Raw genomic sequence first — 15,265 nt, forward strand, 5'->3', positions numbered from 1 at the left:
TATTGGGAAAAGAAATCTCTCACCACGTAACCGAAATGTTACAAAAAGTGAGTATGTGCTGCTTCAAGATATGCATTAATTGGGTTTAAAGGCACCTCAATGGATTGAACCGACTCAGAATAATCTCTTTGGGCCGTAAACATGTATCAAATTTGTCTCCTGTTGCGGATCTATTCAGTTGTATGAATGGCAACCAGTGGAAGCGTAGGTTAGAAACACCTGCCTTCTAGTGGAAGATCATTTTATTTTTCTTCCTGTTGCTATTCGTTGCCAGCACATACACAGCAATGATTTCATTTGTAGGTAATTTTCAGCTATTAACTGAAATTGATTACTAGGGCACGGTATGATCTATCACGTCACACCAATTTGAAATCACTATATACGAACATGGATATTAAAAACAATGTAATGTGTCCATTGGGTGCAATCCGCCCGCATGTGCACTCCTGGCCGCACCCGTGGACACAAGCAGTCACGCAACACTTCCACATCTGTCCACTAGAGGCCAACGGAGCTTGTGCGTGAACCGCGAGGACCTCCCCCCCAAGAAAGGACTTTCCTGCAACGTCACGAAGCCCCGCCCCGCCTCGTGCCACAACCTCTCTTGCTCTCTGGTCGGCTTGTCAACTGCACGCGACGCGCCGCATCCATCTGTTACCTACCGGTTATCATGTGAAGGGAAACAGCAATACCACAAGTCACGACACACAAACAGACTTTGTGAACCTTCAGTTTGGACTCGAAAGTGAGGACTTTTTTTCTCGACACCGAGACGCGACGAAGCTTGAAACTGTCTGCTGGTTGGCGCCCTTTTGTCAACTCCTCGAAAAGTCGATGGTAAGTAAGTAGCCTCTTTTGTGTCTGTGTGTGTGCGTGTACGGGTGTGCGTGTGTTTTGTAGCTCTTAGCTAATAGGACACTGTCACTTAATTGACACATCGCTATGTCAAACATATTCTTGACACTTGTCTTAATAGTTGACGGTAACAAATGACCGTCACTCAAGCTTGTTTTTTCGACCAGACTGTCCCTGACAGAAGCTCGTGATCAGATGCTGAGTTAGAAAAAAAGAAAGATCAATGTCCAGCTGCTCATCTCTGCCTACTCCCCGCTCACAAACACACGCACATGCACTCAAATACTGGGTGGGACAAAGTAGGTACATTCACACGGCTTTACATTTATTTATCGAATGGAAGGATGGGTAGAAGTGAGTCCTGATGGATGAAACTTGGAGCAAGGTTGTGAAAGGAAGGAAGGAAAGCAAGGCGGGTGGATGAAGGAGGGACAAACGAATGTAGAAAAGAAAGATGAGAGGAAGGACAAAGGAAAGGAATAGGCCTCATCTAACAGGTGGAATGGAGGAGGGATGTATAAAAGGAAAGAAAGTTAGCGAGGTTGGATGAAGGAGACTAAAATAAAAGGACAGGTGAAAGGAAGACAGCTAGAAGGAATTGAGGAGGGCTGTATGAAAGGAAGAGCAGATTTGAAGGACACAGGGAAAGGGAGGGAGGAAATAAAGAAGAAAGCAAGAAATGACACAGGAATGAAGGAAGGATTAAAGTAAAAGGAGTGAATGAAGGAATGAAAAGAGGGGAGATGATGTATAAAAGCAAAAAGGAGGAAAAAATTAGGAAGTATTAAAGGAAACACTTGTATTTTTTTCAAACATAAATGACCATTTAAATGCAATTGCCCCTTATCCAAACACAAAATACAAATTGGGGAGCCCATCTGTTGGGTATTTAAAAGCTGAGGGTTTCAGTTTGAGTCCCGCTGTGAACAAAACGATTTGCAACGAGTTGAGGGGATAGATGCTCAGGAACTATTGGGGGACCTTTACCCCCCCTCAGGCCCAGTGTCGGGCATGCTTGTCTCGTGTGCATCAAAATCCCCTCTTGAGGATTAAAAAACAAAAACAGTGCAGTCTGAAGTCAGCTATCACATGCATTGTTCCGGTCTATATCGACCAAGGGTTTTTATCGCATGTTGTCCTTCCTGAGTATTGTGAGCATTGCCTCGAGGCTGGAGGATATTAAAGCTGTGTTGACAATCATTCCCTTAACAGGTTTGGTCAGGCTGTCATTTTTAAATCAGGCATTTCTTCATTCTTGCTTTCACTTTCATGAAGTTTAATGTTTGCATGTATGTGAATGTCCGTCGATGATGAGAAAACATTGTAAAATGACAAACATGTTGAAAAGTGTGGTTTATTTTCAACCTAGAGTGCCTCAAGTGTTGCGAAACATTGAGTCACAGCTGGCCCGCTGGTGACAACCCAGCAGCGTATTCCTTGGTGATCAATTCCATAACAACTTAACACGCACACGTCGGGAGGCAAAGTGGGAAGAATTTGCTGTCCTGAGTCTGACACACACTCAACCAGCACAAGCTTATTCAACAGGCGTGTACTTCCTGCTTCTGTGTCGCTGCTTTCTTCAACTCCAACAGCTGACTGTCAGGACTCTGGGGCCTGGCTAATTCCTGGCGATTGTGAGGGAGGGACCAAAAGTTCTCAAAATGGGGTTGCGCAATAAATTGTTTGTGGTAGCCCCGGGACTAAGTATTTGAGCTTAATATAGACAAGGCTAAAAATGATTGTTCTTTCATCAGGCCTAAGAAAAGAGAGCAATGAGCTGGGCCGAGGAGGACTGGACCGTGGGCCTGTCAGGAAGGGTTCTACAAAAGGTGAAGGAACTGCAGGCCCACCACGAGCGTCTGTCCAGAGAGAACAAGCAGAAGCAGCTGCAACTGGACAACATCCACATTAGCCATGGCAAACAAACTGTCAAGGTACAAACAGCCAATGTTTTTAGTGTTACCTAAACAATCCGAGCAGTGATTAATAAAGTGTGGTACAGGGGCTCCCCTAGTGGTGTGTTAAAGAATTACTGAATTAAATCCAAACAGTTTGCAACACTTAAAACATGAAATTAGAGATGTAGTAATTAATCAAGTAATCAGAACTAATCCGTTTCAAAATAATTTGATCAGAATTATATTGATAATAGATTAATCATTCAGAGAATGTGTTTAATTTATTGTAGACAGAAAATATCCACAGATTTATGTGGTCCTCCATAAAAGCATTCTCGTCTTTGTGTTTGATCAACATAAGACCTCTAAGAATCTGCTGTTACTTTGGAAAACAATTATCGATAATTATGCCTTTTTTGGACATTTTACAGACTGAACCAGAATACATTTTCTGCCCTGTCAATTTTAAACAATGACCTGTTTTTGACGAGAGCAATGATAAAAAGTTATTTTCAATACCATTCATTAATCGAAAAAAATCGACAGATAAGATTATAGAAATAATTACGTGAACTCCAACCAAATATTAGAATGAAGCTTATAGCGATGCCAACAGTCTGTTTAAATGTTAAAAATCCAGGTTACAATACATTTTTTTACTTTTCATATAAAGTATTTTTTTCAGCGATATTTAACAGATGTTTTACTCATGTACATTAACAGCACATAATGCCAAGTGCTGAATAGAAAGTAACCACAAACGCTTCTGCATTTTTTAGATTTAAAAAGTGATATTGATTGCAACGATTTCACAATAGTTGTCTGACAGCCAGAATACCCTTGAAGCTTGATCTTGAAACTTTTTTTCACAAGGACGCACATTAAAAGAATGTGCAGGGGGTGCTCGGTTTTCGGCGGAATTTGCAAATTAATGCTTGAACGTCATCACAGTCAAACAGTTCATCTCTTCTGGTCTCTTCTAGTACGAGGAGGTGCGTGGAGAGCTTCACGCCGTGCGCAGGGAGCTCCAGAGTGTCCGGGAGGAGGCTCAGGTTGCAGTGAACGGCGGGCAGCGCCTCACCCAGGAGCTCCAGACCAAGCAGGCCCAAGTCTGCTCTTTGGAGGGTCAGCTCGATGCCGCCCGGACCCTCAACAACAATCTCACCCAGGAAATTAAAAGGTCCAGCACAAGCGGATCAAGTTAACAAGGTGACATGACTACAACTGGTTTCATTGACAATGATGCCCGCCCGCTCCTTGCAGACTGGAGGCAGAACTTGAGAAGCTGCAGAACGGCAGCAGGTCCACAGACGGCACTCCGTTCGCCACACCCTGCTGGAGTACCAGCTCGCCGTGGGATCACCACGGTACACCCCTGAAACAGTTTTGCACCACATGCTGGCGTCACGTAAAGCAGAGTTTTGTGCGGCCGGCATCTAAACCAATAAAACAACAACTACATTCTCTTCAACAAAGCTGTCCCATCTTTGGATAATGGGAGACAATGACAGCCGAAGTGTATTCCTTACATCAAACCTACCCTGTAACTTTGTTTTGGTCTCTGTCATTAAAGAAAATCTCGCTTTACATACAGATAAGATGGCGGAAATGGAAGTCACAAATTTATTGCTTGTTGTTTATTGCTCAGAATACGCAAGTATTCTGCCTTAATTTGAATCCAGAACATAGTTTCATGTGCGAAAGCAGTTTTGAAGGCTTTATTGACTCATTGACGAACCTTACCATATGCAGGCTTGATGTTGCTTTTTATTTTTCTTTGAAGCTGCCAGGCACTTCTTCGGTCTTCTGATTTTGGCTTTTTCATTTTAGCTGCCTTATGTGTGGGCTTACATTCTTATTACCGTATCATGTGACTGAGATCCGCAGTCTGTACCTGATTTTTAACAGAAAACATCTTTTAGACACTGCAAAACAATACAAATATTTTTTTGTTCAGTCTCTCGGTTTGGACGGAGCTGTAATGAATTCCTAGTGAGATGAAAGGTTCTAACTGAAATCCCAGAGCTCCCCTCCTTTCCCAGGCCCCTTCTCCCCATGGACTGACATGTCTTTCCTCTTCCGTCCTGAGACCACTTCACTGTCTTCATTCCTCTTCTTATTGAACGACTCATTCGTTCCTCACAGGCTGTGTTCCAAATGCTGTGTTTTTGTCCTTTAGAGAGCCGAAAGGATGAGAGGACAGTGCAGAATGAGGAATCGTACAGCTCACACGTTCACGTCCGAGTAAGTAACCTAATGATGTACTGATGGATTATATGAGATTGTGCAGGTGCTTCTAATTACGTCAGTGTTTATTTTTACTTACTTTTTTTTTTTTGTAATCAATGCCCTGTCAGCAGCGGCTCCAGTTCCCGGACACGACGCCGTATGCCTCGTTGCCGCAGCAACTCAAGACCACGCCCCGCAGCCACCCGTCCCACCAATCGGACACTTTCGCCACTCCCTTGGCTGCGTTTCCGTGGGAGCGGGATGACCCCAGGCCAGCAGCCAGGAGAGCATCTCCGTCATCTCCCCAGACGCCCGCTGCTGACCACCAGTCAAAGCAGGAGGCGCCTGAGAGGGAGAAAGACCTCAGCGCTCAAGCAGACAGTGAGTGTTGAAAATTCGACTCACAAAACTGCTAGCAAGGCTCAAAAATATACCCAATAATCATTTGTACATGCAGTGGTGCCTTGAGATGCAAGTGATCTGACCTATATACAATTTGGGTTGTGAGGTTGCAATAAAAACAGCTGACTTGAAATTTTAGCTGCAACAACACTTCAATTTTATGTAGAAACCAGTGTTTGCAGCAGACTCCTACATGCCACTTTATTGGAGTTTGTGTCTCTCTGCACGCTTAAGTGCTGTTGTTGAGTTTGCCAAGGGGGTGTGTGCATGTATCCGTGTGCGTTCGTGCGTGTGTTCATGTTCCCAGAAAGATACTTGAGAGATAAAACCTACTGCTTGTTTTCCCTGGTCAGGAACAGCCCCTCTTTGTACGTCATGCTAGGAATGTTGCGCTACTGTTACACTTGAATGATAAACTGACTTCAGAGGTTGTAACAAAGAGCTATTGATATCTCTGTACATCTGACACAACACAATGGTCAATGAGTAGCTCAATCTCAAGGGCAACACATACATTTGTGTGCCGGTGCACTGTTTGCACTGAGTGGACACTTGACCCTTTTGTAATTTTTTATTTATTTTTTTAACATGAGTAATTTGGACCCATAATCTGAGTCTCTGTTCCTTCCTCCAGCGTCTTTGTCACAAATGCAACGTCACGCAGAGTCTCTGGAGCAAGAGCTGAGTGTGAAGACGGAGACACTGAAGTCACTTCAGGACGAAATGGCACAAGGCAAGAAGAAGATGGCCGCCACAGAGCTCAGCCTGCAGAGAGCGCACAACGAACTCAGCGTGGCGCACACACAAATCAGCCAGGAGAGCGATCGGGTAACAATATTTGTTCTGCTCGCAGTGGTTTGACTACACTGCTATTGTCCCAAGACATTTTGCTGGTAAAAGCATCCCCCGGTGTCCCGTTAGGGTCTGTAAAACAATCCAGAGGATGTCTGAATAAGATGGTCTGTTTGTTCATTTCAAAACATTTTATCGAGAACCTTTGTAATTCATTGTTTGACTCTACAACCAGTTGCCGGACTCAAGCGCTTGAGAAAATGAATGGATGGGTACTTGGTGTCCCTCACAGGCGTCGGGAGCTGAGCAGAGGCTCAAGCAGCTTCAGGAGGAGCTCAAGTGCCAGCGGCAGAATGCTGAGAGCAGCCGACTGCAACACCAACAGCGCACTAAGGAGCTGGACAAGCAACACCAGAGGGTGAGGAGGGATTAATTTATTTGGGCAAGTTCTCTAAACAAACGAACTATTGATTAACTTGATAATCGATGAGTTATTGATACGTTGCACCTCTGCTGTCAAACTAAATGTAAAACAGAGGATTTCACGTTTTTTTTTTTAAAACAACCTCATAGCTTTGCGTAACGTACTGAATTAAATCCATTCAGACTCACCCGAACAACACAAAATGCCATAGACGAGCTACCGAATAGCATGGCTTTCACAGTATTGGACTTTTTTAAGCAACAACTATTTGAACACAAACAGTGGAACGGCTCATGTAGACAAACCGAAAAACAGTTTTTACAATTAACATTACTGTGCCACAATGCGCAATTGTGACAGTCTCCTTCACAAATATCCACATCTGTATCAAAAATCACAAAAATCTTTTAATTAGACATACTATTTTATTTTGCCATTATTGTATGTTTTTATTAAGTATAATATTATATCTTGTTATTATTACTTATTATAAAGTAATGATAATACTTAACTCATATCAATTTTAGGCATAATGTTCTTCAGGGAGAAAATTCAGGTCCAACCTTGAATGCAATATAATCTTTACGGGTGAACTTAAACTGACGTGTCTATGCCTTTCTGTGTCTCTTCCAGTCTCTCTTTTATCTCACAACAAGAGACGACACAAACCAATCCGGTATGTGTCCTCACATGTTTGTTTGTTTGCATTTAGGACATGTTGGAGCTTCAGAAGGAGAAGCAGTGCATGGAGAAGCAGCATCAACAGGAAGTGAATAAACTAAACCAGGAGCTGCAGCAGGCCAGGTCGCTTCACAATGCTCTGCAGGCCCAAGCTGACAAGGTGAGCCCAGTTAGTTCGCGCCTGCGTCAACAGCTGATTGTCTGCCGCTGCTGCTGTTTTCTGCTTATCTTTCGTTACATTCGTGCCGTCTCTGCCTTTCACGCCGCCCCACTTATCCGTGCCGAAGGTCAATAAACTTATCTCACGTCGTCACCCATGCTTGTGTCTTTCCTTTGTACTTGCTCTTTTTTATTCACTTTTGCCCGCTCTCCTTCTGTGTTTTTCCTTCCACCTCCTCTAATTACTGCTTGTTGCTTTTCCTCTTCTCACGGTTTCTTCTCCCCAGTGGAAAGGTTGAGCAGCAAAGGTAAAGCATTATGTATGGCAGCGTGACGTCAAACCATAACTCATGGTCGTTTTCAGTAAGATGTGTGAAGTCATGCCAGAAGGGAGATGGAAGATGAGCATGCACAATGTTGTGATTTGCATTATTACTTATATATATCATCACTGTCGGGCGTAGTCCTTGTATGTCACAATATGGACAATCAATATTGTTGTTTTCTGTAATTATTACATATTATTAAGGAATTAAAAGTGTTGACAATATTTGAGCTATGTTGAACAGTCTGAGAAGTGTTGTAAACGACCTTCTCTTCCCTCACACTGCAGTCGCCGTGCATTATTAAGTCGCCTCAAGACTGAAAGTCTGCATGTTATTTTATGTCATGTCGATTATTGATCCCTCTGAATCGAGTCTTTTTAATACGACAAACGTTTAAAAAACGATTATCATTCCCACCTCTAGTATAAGGTGAAATACTACTTGAACGATGTGGTGTTAGTTTACTTATGTAAGATGTTTTTTTTTAATTTATTTTTATTTTTTTTATTTTCTCGTACTCGTTTAGAATACGTGAGGATTCTGCCCGACAGCGATGATACAAAAAGTCCTGGTCAAACAAACATGTCAGGGGGAAGGTGAGGGCCTGTGGTTGGAAAGAATCTTTGAGCTTTAATCACACGCTCTTATTGTTGATATCAGAATTGATGTGGCTGCATGTACGTGGTCTCTCTCATTTAATCCATTTTTACATTTTTTTTCCTCAAAATAAATATTTGGAAAGCAGGAAATAAGCACACCTTTTGTGTGACAATATGACTAAATATTATTGATTGCAAACCACAATAACATGCACATAAAATATTGATGCATACAATTGGCTTTTTTTTTTTTTTTTACTGAAGTGCTCTTTCACTTTCATTCCATTCAGATTCTGTCTGTGATTTCTAATTGGTGTCCTGCTTTTGTTCTTGCACCTGTCTACACTCGCCATTCATAATTGTTCTCTCTTTTATTGAAGCCTTTTCCCATTGTGCTCACCCCCTTCTACTTTTGCTGTTTGTATTCAAGAACCTGATGCCTTATTTCCCCCATCACAGCTGTCTCAGCAGAAGCAAACGCTGGAGAAAGAGTTGGAGTGTTTGAAGGAGAAAGTCAAATTCACAGAGGGACAGCTGCAGGAGAGTCAGAAAAAAGAGACACAAATACAAGCCAAACTGAAGGTAAAAGACAATAATGCACATCCAAACTGGTCTGCGCACATCAATTATGCATGAACTGGACAGCAAGAACTTTGTAAATTTTTAAACATCGTCTTAATGTACCACATGTCCATCCAGAAGATGCATTAAATGCATATTAAATAAATAATAGCAGGCAATTGTGTGTTCTGTTTATGGTAACATTTGGTCATGATTTCTCCACAGCCAAAAGATTTGGTAAAATGTTGTCGTTTTTCTGTTAGGCGTTCAACATCCTCAAATCACTCTTGTTATAGAATCAATCAAGACATTTCAAAATAGCCGTTGTGAAGGGAAACTAGAGCTCAGCTTAGTTGCTAACAGGCTTTAATTCCCTTTGTATACATTTGCCTTAGGAGGTGACGCTTGAGGCAGAGGGCGTGACAGTAAGTCTTGAGCAGAGCAAGAAGAGGGAGAGAGCGCTGGAGGAAGAAGGGAGCAGACTGGCAGAGGAGCGAGCGGCTGCTCTTCGTCTTCTCAAAGAACTTCAAGGTGCACCAAGTACACTTACTGTCTGAGAGTAATGTACGTAACCCGACACTTGTTTGTTGGACTACTTTATCCATGCGCTGGGATGTAACATAAAATGTTCGTGTCATCAGTAAGACAAAAGATTTTAGGATGATTAGTACATCCTACTGCAGACTCAACTTACTCAACCCATATAACTTTTTTCCCTTTAAGATATTTTAGTAAAATTGTGTTCTTTTTCTTGGGCATAAGTGTTTTGTTGTACTGTAACAAATAAGAATTCTGCCACCTGCTGGTCAATCGTATACAAGCGTGTGTCCCCCCTCATAATTGACTTAATGCGTGACTGAAGGGCAGTTTTCTAGTCATTTAATTTAAATAAAAATAAATACTGTATATCAGTAATGGCGAGTACATTTTTAGGGACACCCTTTGTATGTACTTGACTCAAACTGGAAATTAATTGAAAGATTATTCATTTGCAATGAAAATCAATCTTTATGTAAACAACTAATCACTAAAATACAATGTATATAAGCTTTTAAAAAAGTCATATTCATGCTAGTTTTTGTTTTCTACTTAGAACAAAAAGCTGCACCTCTCCCAGATTGCAACACACTTGTCCTGGCTTCCCCTGTTGGACAGACCTTCTCGTCTCAACCCTCCCCTCACCACACTCAGTCGCCTGCGTCCACCAAGAGGCCGTCTAACCCCCGAGGTGAGCCGAGGGAGCTGAAACAGGACGAAAAGGTCCAGCAAAGGGCTGAGTTTTCCGCATCGTACCCGTCTGACAGAGAGCCAGGTGAAGGCATTGATTCTGAGCACATCACTACAGACACTGAGTGTTCCCACAGAGGAAGAAACTATGAGGAGAAGGAGTCCTCGAAGTCTAACAATGCCCCCACCGAGGGGGAGAAAGACATAATTCTCGATACTCTGAAGTCTGAACAGATGATCTGCACTGACGATCTACAGCGCGAGAACGCCTCGTTGCGTTCAGAGCTGCGTGACGTGCGCGAAGAGCTTGAGAAGCGACTGGATGACCTGGAAGTCCAGCGACGCGCCGAAGTGGAGGCCAGGACACGTCTGAAACAGCTTAGCCGTAAACACGCCAGCCAGGGCGTGGAGAGAGAGGAGCAGGATAAGCAACTGAAGACTCAGTTGGAGCGGGAGAAGAGCGAGAACGACAGGTTGAGGAAGATCCTGACAGCTTTGGGGGAAAGGGAAGAACAGAATGGGATGAAACAAGCACAAGAGGACCGGGAGATGGAAATGATGCAGCTTAACTTCCAGCTGAAGCAGCAACTTGGGGAATTGAAAGTCCAACTGGCCTTAGAACAAGAAGGGAGAGAAAGAGAGAACGAGGAGCTGATTCAAATCACCGCCGCTGAGAGGGAATCAAAGAGAGAGCTGAGCATCAGGCTGGAGGAACTTACAGCTCAGTTTGCTCAACTGAAGAGTGGCAAAGATGAAGAAGCTCTACATGATGATCCATCGGCAACCAACGGGCCACTGACATACCTGACACTCCACAGTGACCGACTCAATTCCGACATCACCGTCTCGGATAACCAAGTGCCATCACCGGAACAGTACGCCCACCTCTGCCAATCGACCAATCAGCTCAACACGCTGGCCTCCCAGCAAACAACAACGGCACTGCAACACTCACCGCTGTCGCACGAGGGACAAACGGTGCCAGTGGTCTCTGACTTAAGGGACACCTCTTTACATCATCTCCACAAGGATGTGTTGGTGTCCTCCGACCTCACCAAGGAGATTGAACGACTGAGGGAAGAAAATGCACAGGAGACGGAACGCGCCAACCAGCTCCAAATTAAACTCACTGCCCTTCAAAACCAGGTGAAGAAATAACTTCTCAAATATGACATAACAGCATAACATTTAAAGTCCCTTGGATTTACCCTAAATAAATTTCAGATGTTCTACTCATCTTTTCCTGTCATATTTTTATGCAGAGGCCTGAAAGTTTAATTGAGTCAGTTTAATTGTTAAAAAAAGTGTAATTGCTTTGTTATAAGGTGAAGGGACTTATGAGAAGGTCAGAATCGAAGTCAGTGTTAGCACACGACCTTGAGGATTCTAGAAAGATTCTGAACAGTATTTTTTTATTGTTATTATACATGTACTCACATACAGAAGAGTGAGTCTGAGTACTTTTACTCTTGTTTTGTCTCTTCATTTAAAAACACTGTTCCCACTTCTTCACACGCTATTAACCTTCCCCCTCTCAGTTGACCAGTCAGACCAAGCAGCTGACCTTGGGCTTCGAGAAGCAGAGCCAGTACATCTCAGGACTTCTCGCTGAACTGCAGCAGAAGGACGGCGCCCTCCTCAGTCAGGAAGAACAACTGCGGCGCTGCGTTCAAGCGCTGGATGCACTGAAGGACGAGATAACGGTAGAGGAGGGGATTACGGGAAGAAAAAAGGGCAACATTTACAAGGTGGAAAATGAAGGCCATGGCTTCGAAGGCTCTGGTAGGACTCAAAGCATCAATGGCTATACTCTGGTAAACACTGAAGCTGTGTGCGGTCTAGATAAAGGACAAGCACTGGCGGTTGCGCCCCAACCCACTGGCCAGCATGAGGATCAAGTTCTCCAACCAAGTACGGACACTTGCATTTTGTCAGACACAAGCAACCTTTTACAGAAGCAAGACTCACGATGTGACCTGCCGTCCGCGCTCACTGTGTCACATGACATCACCTCAGAGACGGGAAGAAGTCATGATGATATCATCAACTACCTGCAGACACAGGTATTCGTTTGTAACTTGGGGGTAAAGAGACTTTTACAATTTCTGGATATTGATGAATTTAAAATGTAAAAAATCTCTTTAAATGCATCTTTTTCTATCATAAAATGCTAGAGAATGTTCAACAATACTTTCAAATGAAGAATTACAATTATTCTACCAGGAAAGTCATTCGTTCCAGATAGCATTTATAATCACAACTTTAAACTGGACGTCAACCCCATAAAATTCTTTGCAATAAAATGTTCTATGCACCTTCGCTATTCTAAACATGGCATTCTGATTAATATTTCATGTGGAATATAAACAGTAGTAAGCTTCTTGTCCGTCTGGGGGGTGGCATTTTGTCACTGATGTTGACTGAAAATGACATCACAGTTGCTCAGTGCTCATAAAGACCAATCGCGGCTCTCATGGTTTGTGAAGCTAAGCCCTGAACAACTGTGATGTCATTTTCAGTTGACAAAAGTGACAACATGGCCGCCCCCTGAGACGGCTAAAAACGGGTAGATTTTACTTCTTAAATCATATTAACGCAATAATTATTAACTGAGATTAATAGAAAGAATGCTGTGTTTCGACTAATGGGACTGCATAGAACTTGTTCTTGTAAAGAACATTTTTGGGTTTACTTCCCCTTTAAAATATATTTCAATAAAAGGTCAGAATATTAAACTGCACTGACTTTTTAAAATGAAATCCCTTCTGGAAAAATCTCTTCTCTGATGCCTGTTATTCATTTCCGTATTTCTTCCATTCTCTTCTAAGTCAGAGAGCTCCAAACATTTCATTTGAGGGCAGGAAAATGAATTGAGACCACCGTTTCACCATGTCTGAAGCTTCGATTTGTGCTCAACAAAAAGGAAATGTCCATTGAATGCAGTGTTCTTCTGTCCCCGTCCAGGTGGTGGCGCTGCAGAGGGAGCTACAGAAGCTCACAGAGTTAACCCAGCAGCAAGCTGAGGAGTTGGCCATCTGGAGATTGGCTTCTCAACCCTCCGAAACTTTAGATCTGGTCCTTCCCAGCCAATCTGAAACGCAAACGCAGCAGAAAGCTGAGGGCCAGGGCGCAGCGCTGGTCATCAGAGAGGATGAGGTGTTGCTCTCTTACGTCTCCAGCGGGCTGCAAGGTCGCATGCTCTCCACCAGGTATGACAGGCATACAAAAAGCTAATTTTTTTAATTGGATTTATTTTACTCATAATTCCTCGAGGGCCCTGTTATTCCTTCACCCACCTCAAAATATTATTGTGGTGGTCTTTTGGGGGTTATAACCTGACTATTAACACGAAAGTCACGCTATAACGAAACATCTTGAAGTAGACTACATAAATTAATGCGATAAAATGCATCCTGTATTAACAATTCTTGTAACTAAATACAATTCTGAAAACGGAGCTGTCTCGTGACATTATGCAAGTGCACCTAATTGTTATCGATTGAGTGTTTAAATAGCTTGTGAATTTTCATTTGACATCTTATTAAATAGAGTGAATTTGTGTTTGTACATGAAGCATGCAACAGAACTTGCCAGAGATGAGCGTCCCCCAGGCCCCGGCTGACATGAACAAGGTAAGCTTCCTAGGTTATCACTCACACACAAACACGCCGCCTCCTTACACGTTTTTCTTTTCCAAAAATTCTTATACTTGATGATTTTTCATTTTTATTGTGATTTAGCCATCAGAAAAGGAACACCCGATGTCAGGACCGTGTTCGAACCCACACAAGATGTCCAAACAACCAACGGGTCAGGAACACGTCAGCAACGTTTCCGCACAAACTTCTGATGGCGACTCGAGTGGCTGGACAGCGACCAACCACTTGAGCATAAGCACCGACTGCTCGGCCATAAATGTCAGCACTCAAACTGAGCAGCTGCGCGCTGGTGGCACTGAGGCGGCACCTGAGCGCCACTGCGTGCACACACAGACTGACACCGGGACTGAGATAGAGAAGGAAGTGTTAGATGCTGCTTCCCTCCCTGTACCTCAAGTCGTGTCACCTGCGGGACGAGAGAGGGGAGACAAAATGCTCTTTTCCACTTCCTTCCCCATCCCGGCCGACCCCGTGCGTCTGGCTGAGCGGATACGACGAAACAGGACGCAGCTGTCTGCTGCTTTTGACGACACCGAATACGAACCCTACGGTCTCCCGGAAGTTGTCATGAAAGGTACGTTTGGTCTATTAATATCTGCAGCTGCGGAGCAAAAAAAAAAACAGGCAGCAGGGTGAAAGAGTGGTTTGCATGCCTGCTTCACAGTCCTGAAGTCCGAGGTTCAAATTTGTTCTCTGACCTTCTTATGTGGAATTGACTGCGATTGTGCTTGTTTGGGTTTTCTCTGGATGCTTCAGTTTTCTTCCTCAGTCCAAAAACAACACTCAAAATTGTAGCATAAAGTATGACGAACAGCAAAAAAAAAATGCATACCAATGCCTCAGGCAAAACATTACATTACATAGCACGAACATACCACAGCGTGGCGGCAACGTACCACTTTTGTCTAAATGAAGCCCCACGACTCACATCAACATTGTCCCTTGGCACCAAGATGCCACAAGATTGTGGAAAAGCACTACTTTTGTCTAAATTATACTCCATGCCTTGCTTCAACATACATCCTTTGCACCAATATGGCATGCGATGTGATAACAACGCTTTTATTGCTTTGTCTAAGTCAGCTGGGATGGGCAGTATGGACAATGGATTGATGGAATGGAGAGAAAAAAATACTTTTGACCGTCTTTAAATGGACGGTTCATCCTCCCTTTTCCTCTCCTCATTTTATTGATTATTAATGCCTGGTTCGAATCGTGCAGGTTTTGCAGACATTCCCACTGGGCCCTCGTGCCCCTACATTGTGAGGCGGGGCTTGTTAGGGACCGCCGTTGTCCCCGTCACTCAGAAGGAGGCCAACCCGGAGGACGAGACAGATTGATTGGCGACCGCAGGTATGTAACATCAAACATGTCAGACACTGAGCAGAATACTTTTTATGTTGAACAAACGATAATTCCCCTCGAACTGAACCAAAAGTACTATGAT

The 15,265-nt window shown here is 43.4% G+C and overlaps 1 protein-coding gene across 2 annotated transcripts in view; it reads left to right on the forward strand.

Annotated features, from left to right (window-relative positions):
- The first annotated feature begins 611 nt into the window (after nucleotides 1-611).
- Nucleotides 612-15,265, forward strand: part of LOC148338560 (uncharacterized) — a 16,265-nt gene continuing 1,611 nt past the window's right edge. The window contains exons 1-18 of one of the 2 annotated variants that reach the window (XM_088295242.1): nucleotides 612-840; nucleotides 2,616-2,795; nucleotides 3,743-3,939; nucleotides 4,023-4,126; nucleotides 4,939-5,003; nucleotides 5,117-5,369; nucleotides 6,025-6,218; nucleotides 6,475-6,600; nucleotides 7,319-7,447; nucleotides 8,831-8,953; nucleotides 9,328-9,463; nucleotides 10,026-11,305; nucleotides 11,698-11,941; nucleotides 12,002-12,222; nucleotides 13,124-13,368; nucleotides 13,734-13,791; nucleotides 13,900-14,392; nucleotides 15,040-15,171. In XM_088295242.1, the coding sequence (XP_088151368.1) occupies nucleotides 2,634-2,795; nucleotides 3,743-3,939; nucleotides 4,023-4,126; nucleotides 4,939-5,003; nucleotides 5,117-5,369; nucleotides 6,025-6,218; nucleotides 6,475-6,600; nucleotides 7,319-7,447; nucleotides 8,831-8,953; nucleotides 9,328-9,463; nucleotides 10,026-11,305; nucleotides 11,698-11,941; nucleotides 12,002-12,222; nucleotides 13,124-13,368; nucleotides 13,734-13,791; nucleotides 13,900-14,392; nucleotides 15,040-15,158 (4,149 nt within the window). In that variant the 5' untranslated portion in view covers nucleotides 612-840; nucleotides 2,616-2,633 and the 3' untranslated portion in view covers nucleotides 15,159-15,171. Of the gene's footprint in view, nucleotides 841-2,615; nucleotides 2,796-3,742; nucleotides 3,940-4,022; nucleotides 4,127-4,938; nucleotides 5,004-5,116; nucleotides 5,370-6,024; nucleotides 6,219-6,474; nucleotides 6,601-7,318; nucleotides 7,448-8,830; nucleotides 8,954-9,327; nucleotides 9,464-10,025; nucleotides 11,306-11,697; nucleotides 12,223-13,123; nucleotides 13,369-13,733; nucleotides 13,792-13,899; nucleotides 14,393-15,039; nucleotides 15,172-15,265 lie in introns of both variants that reach the window. The other variant, XM_088295241.1, reaches the window with a different exon arrangement.

This window comes from Idiotropiscis lumnitzeri, chromosome 4 (assembly GCF_059441095.1).
Source record: "Idiotropiscis lumnitzeri isolate Australia: NSW breed Sydney's pygmy pipehorse chromosome 4, RoL_Ilum_1.0, whole genome shotgun sequence".
In the NCBI taxonomy this organism is placed as follows: Eukaryota; Metazoa; Chordata; class Actinopteri; order Syngnathiformes; family Syngnathidae; genus Idiotropiscis; species Idiotropiscis lumnitzeri.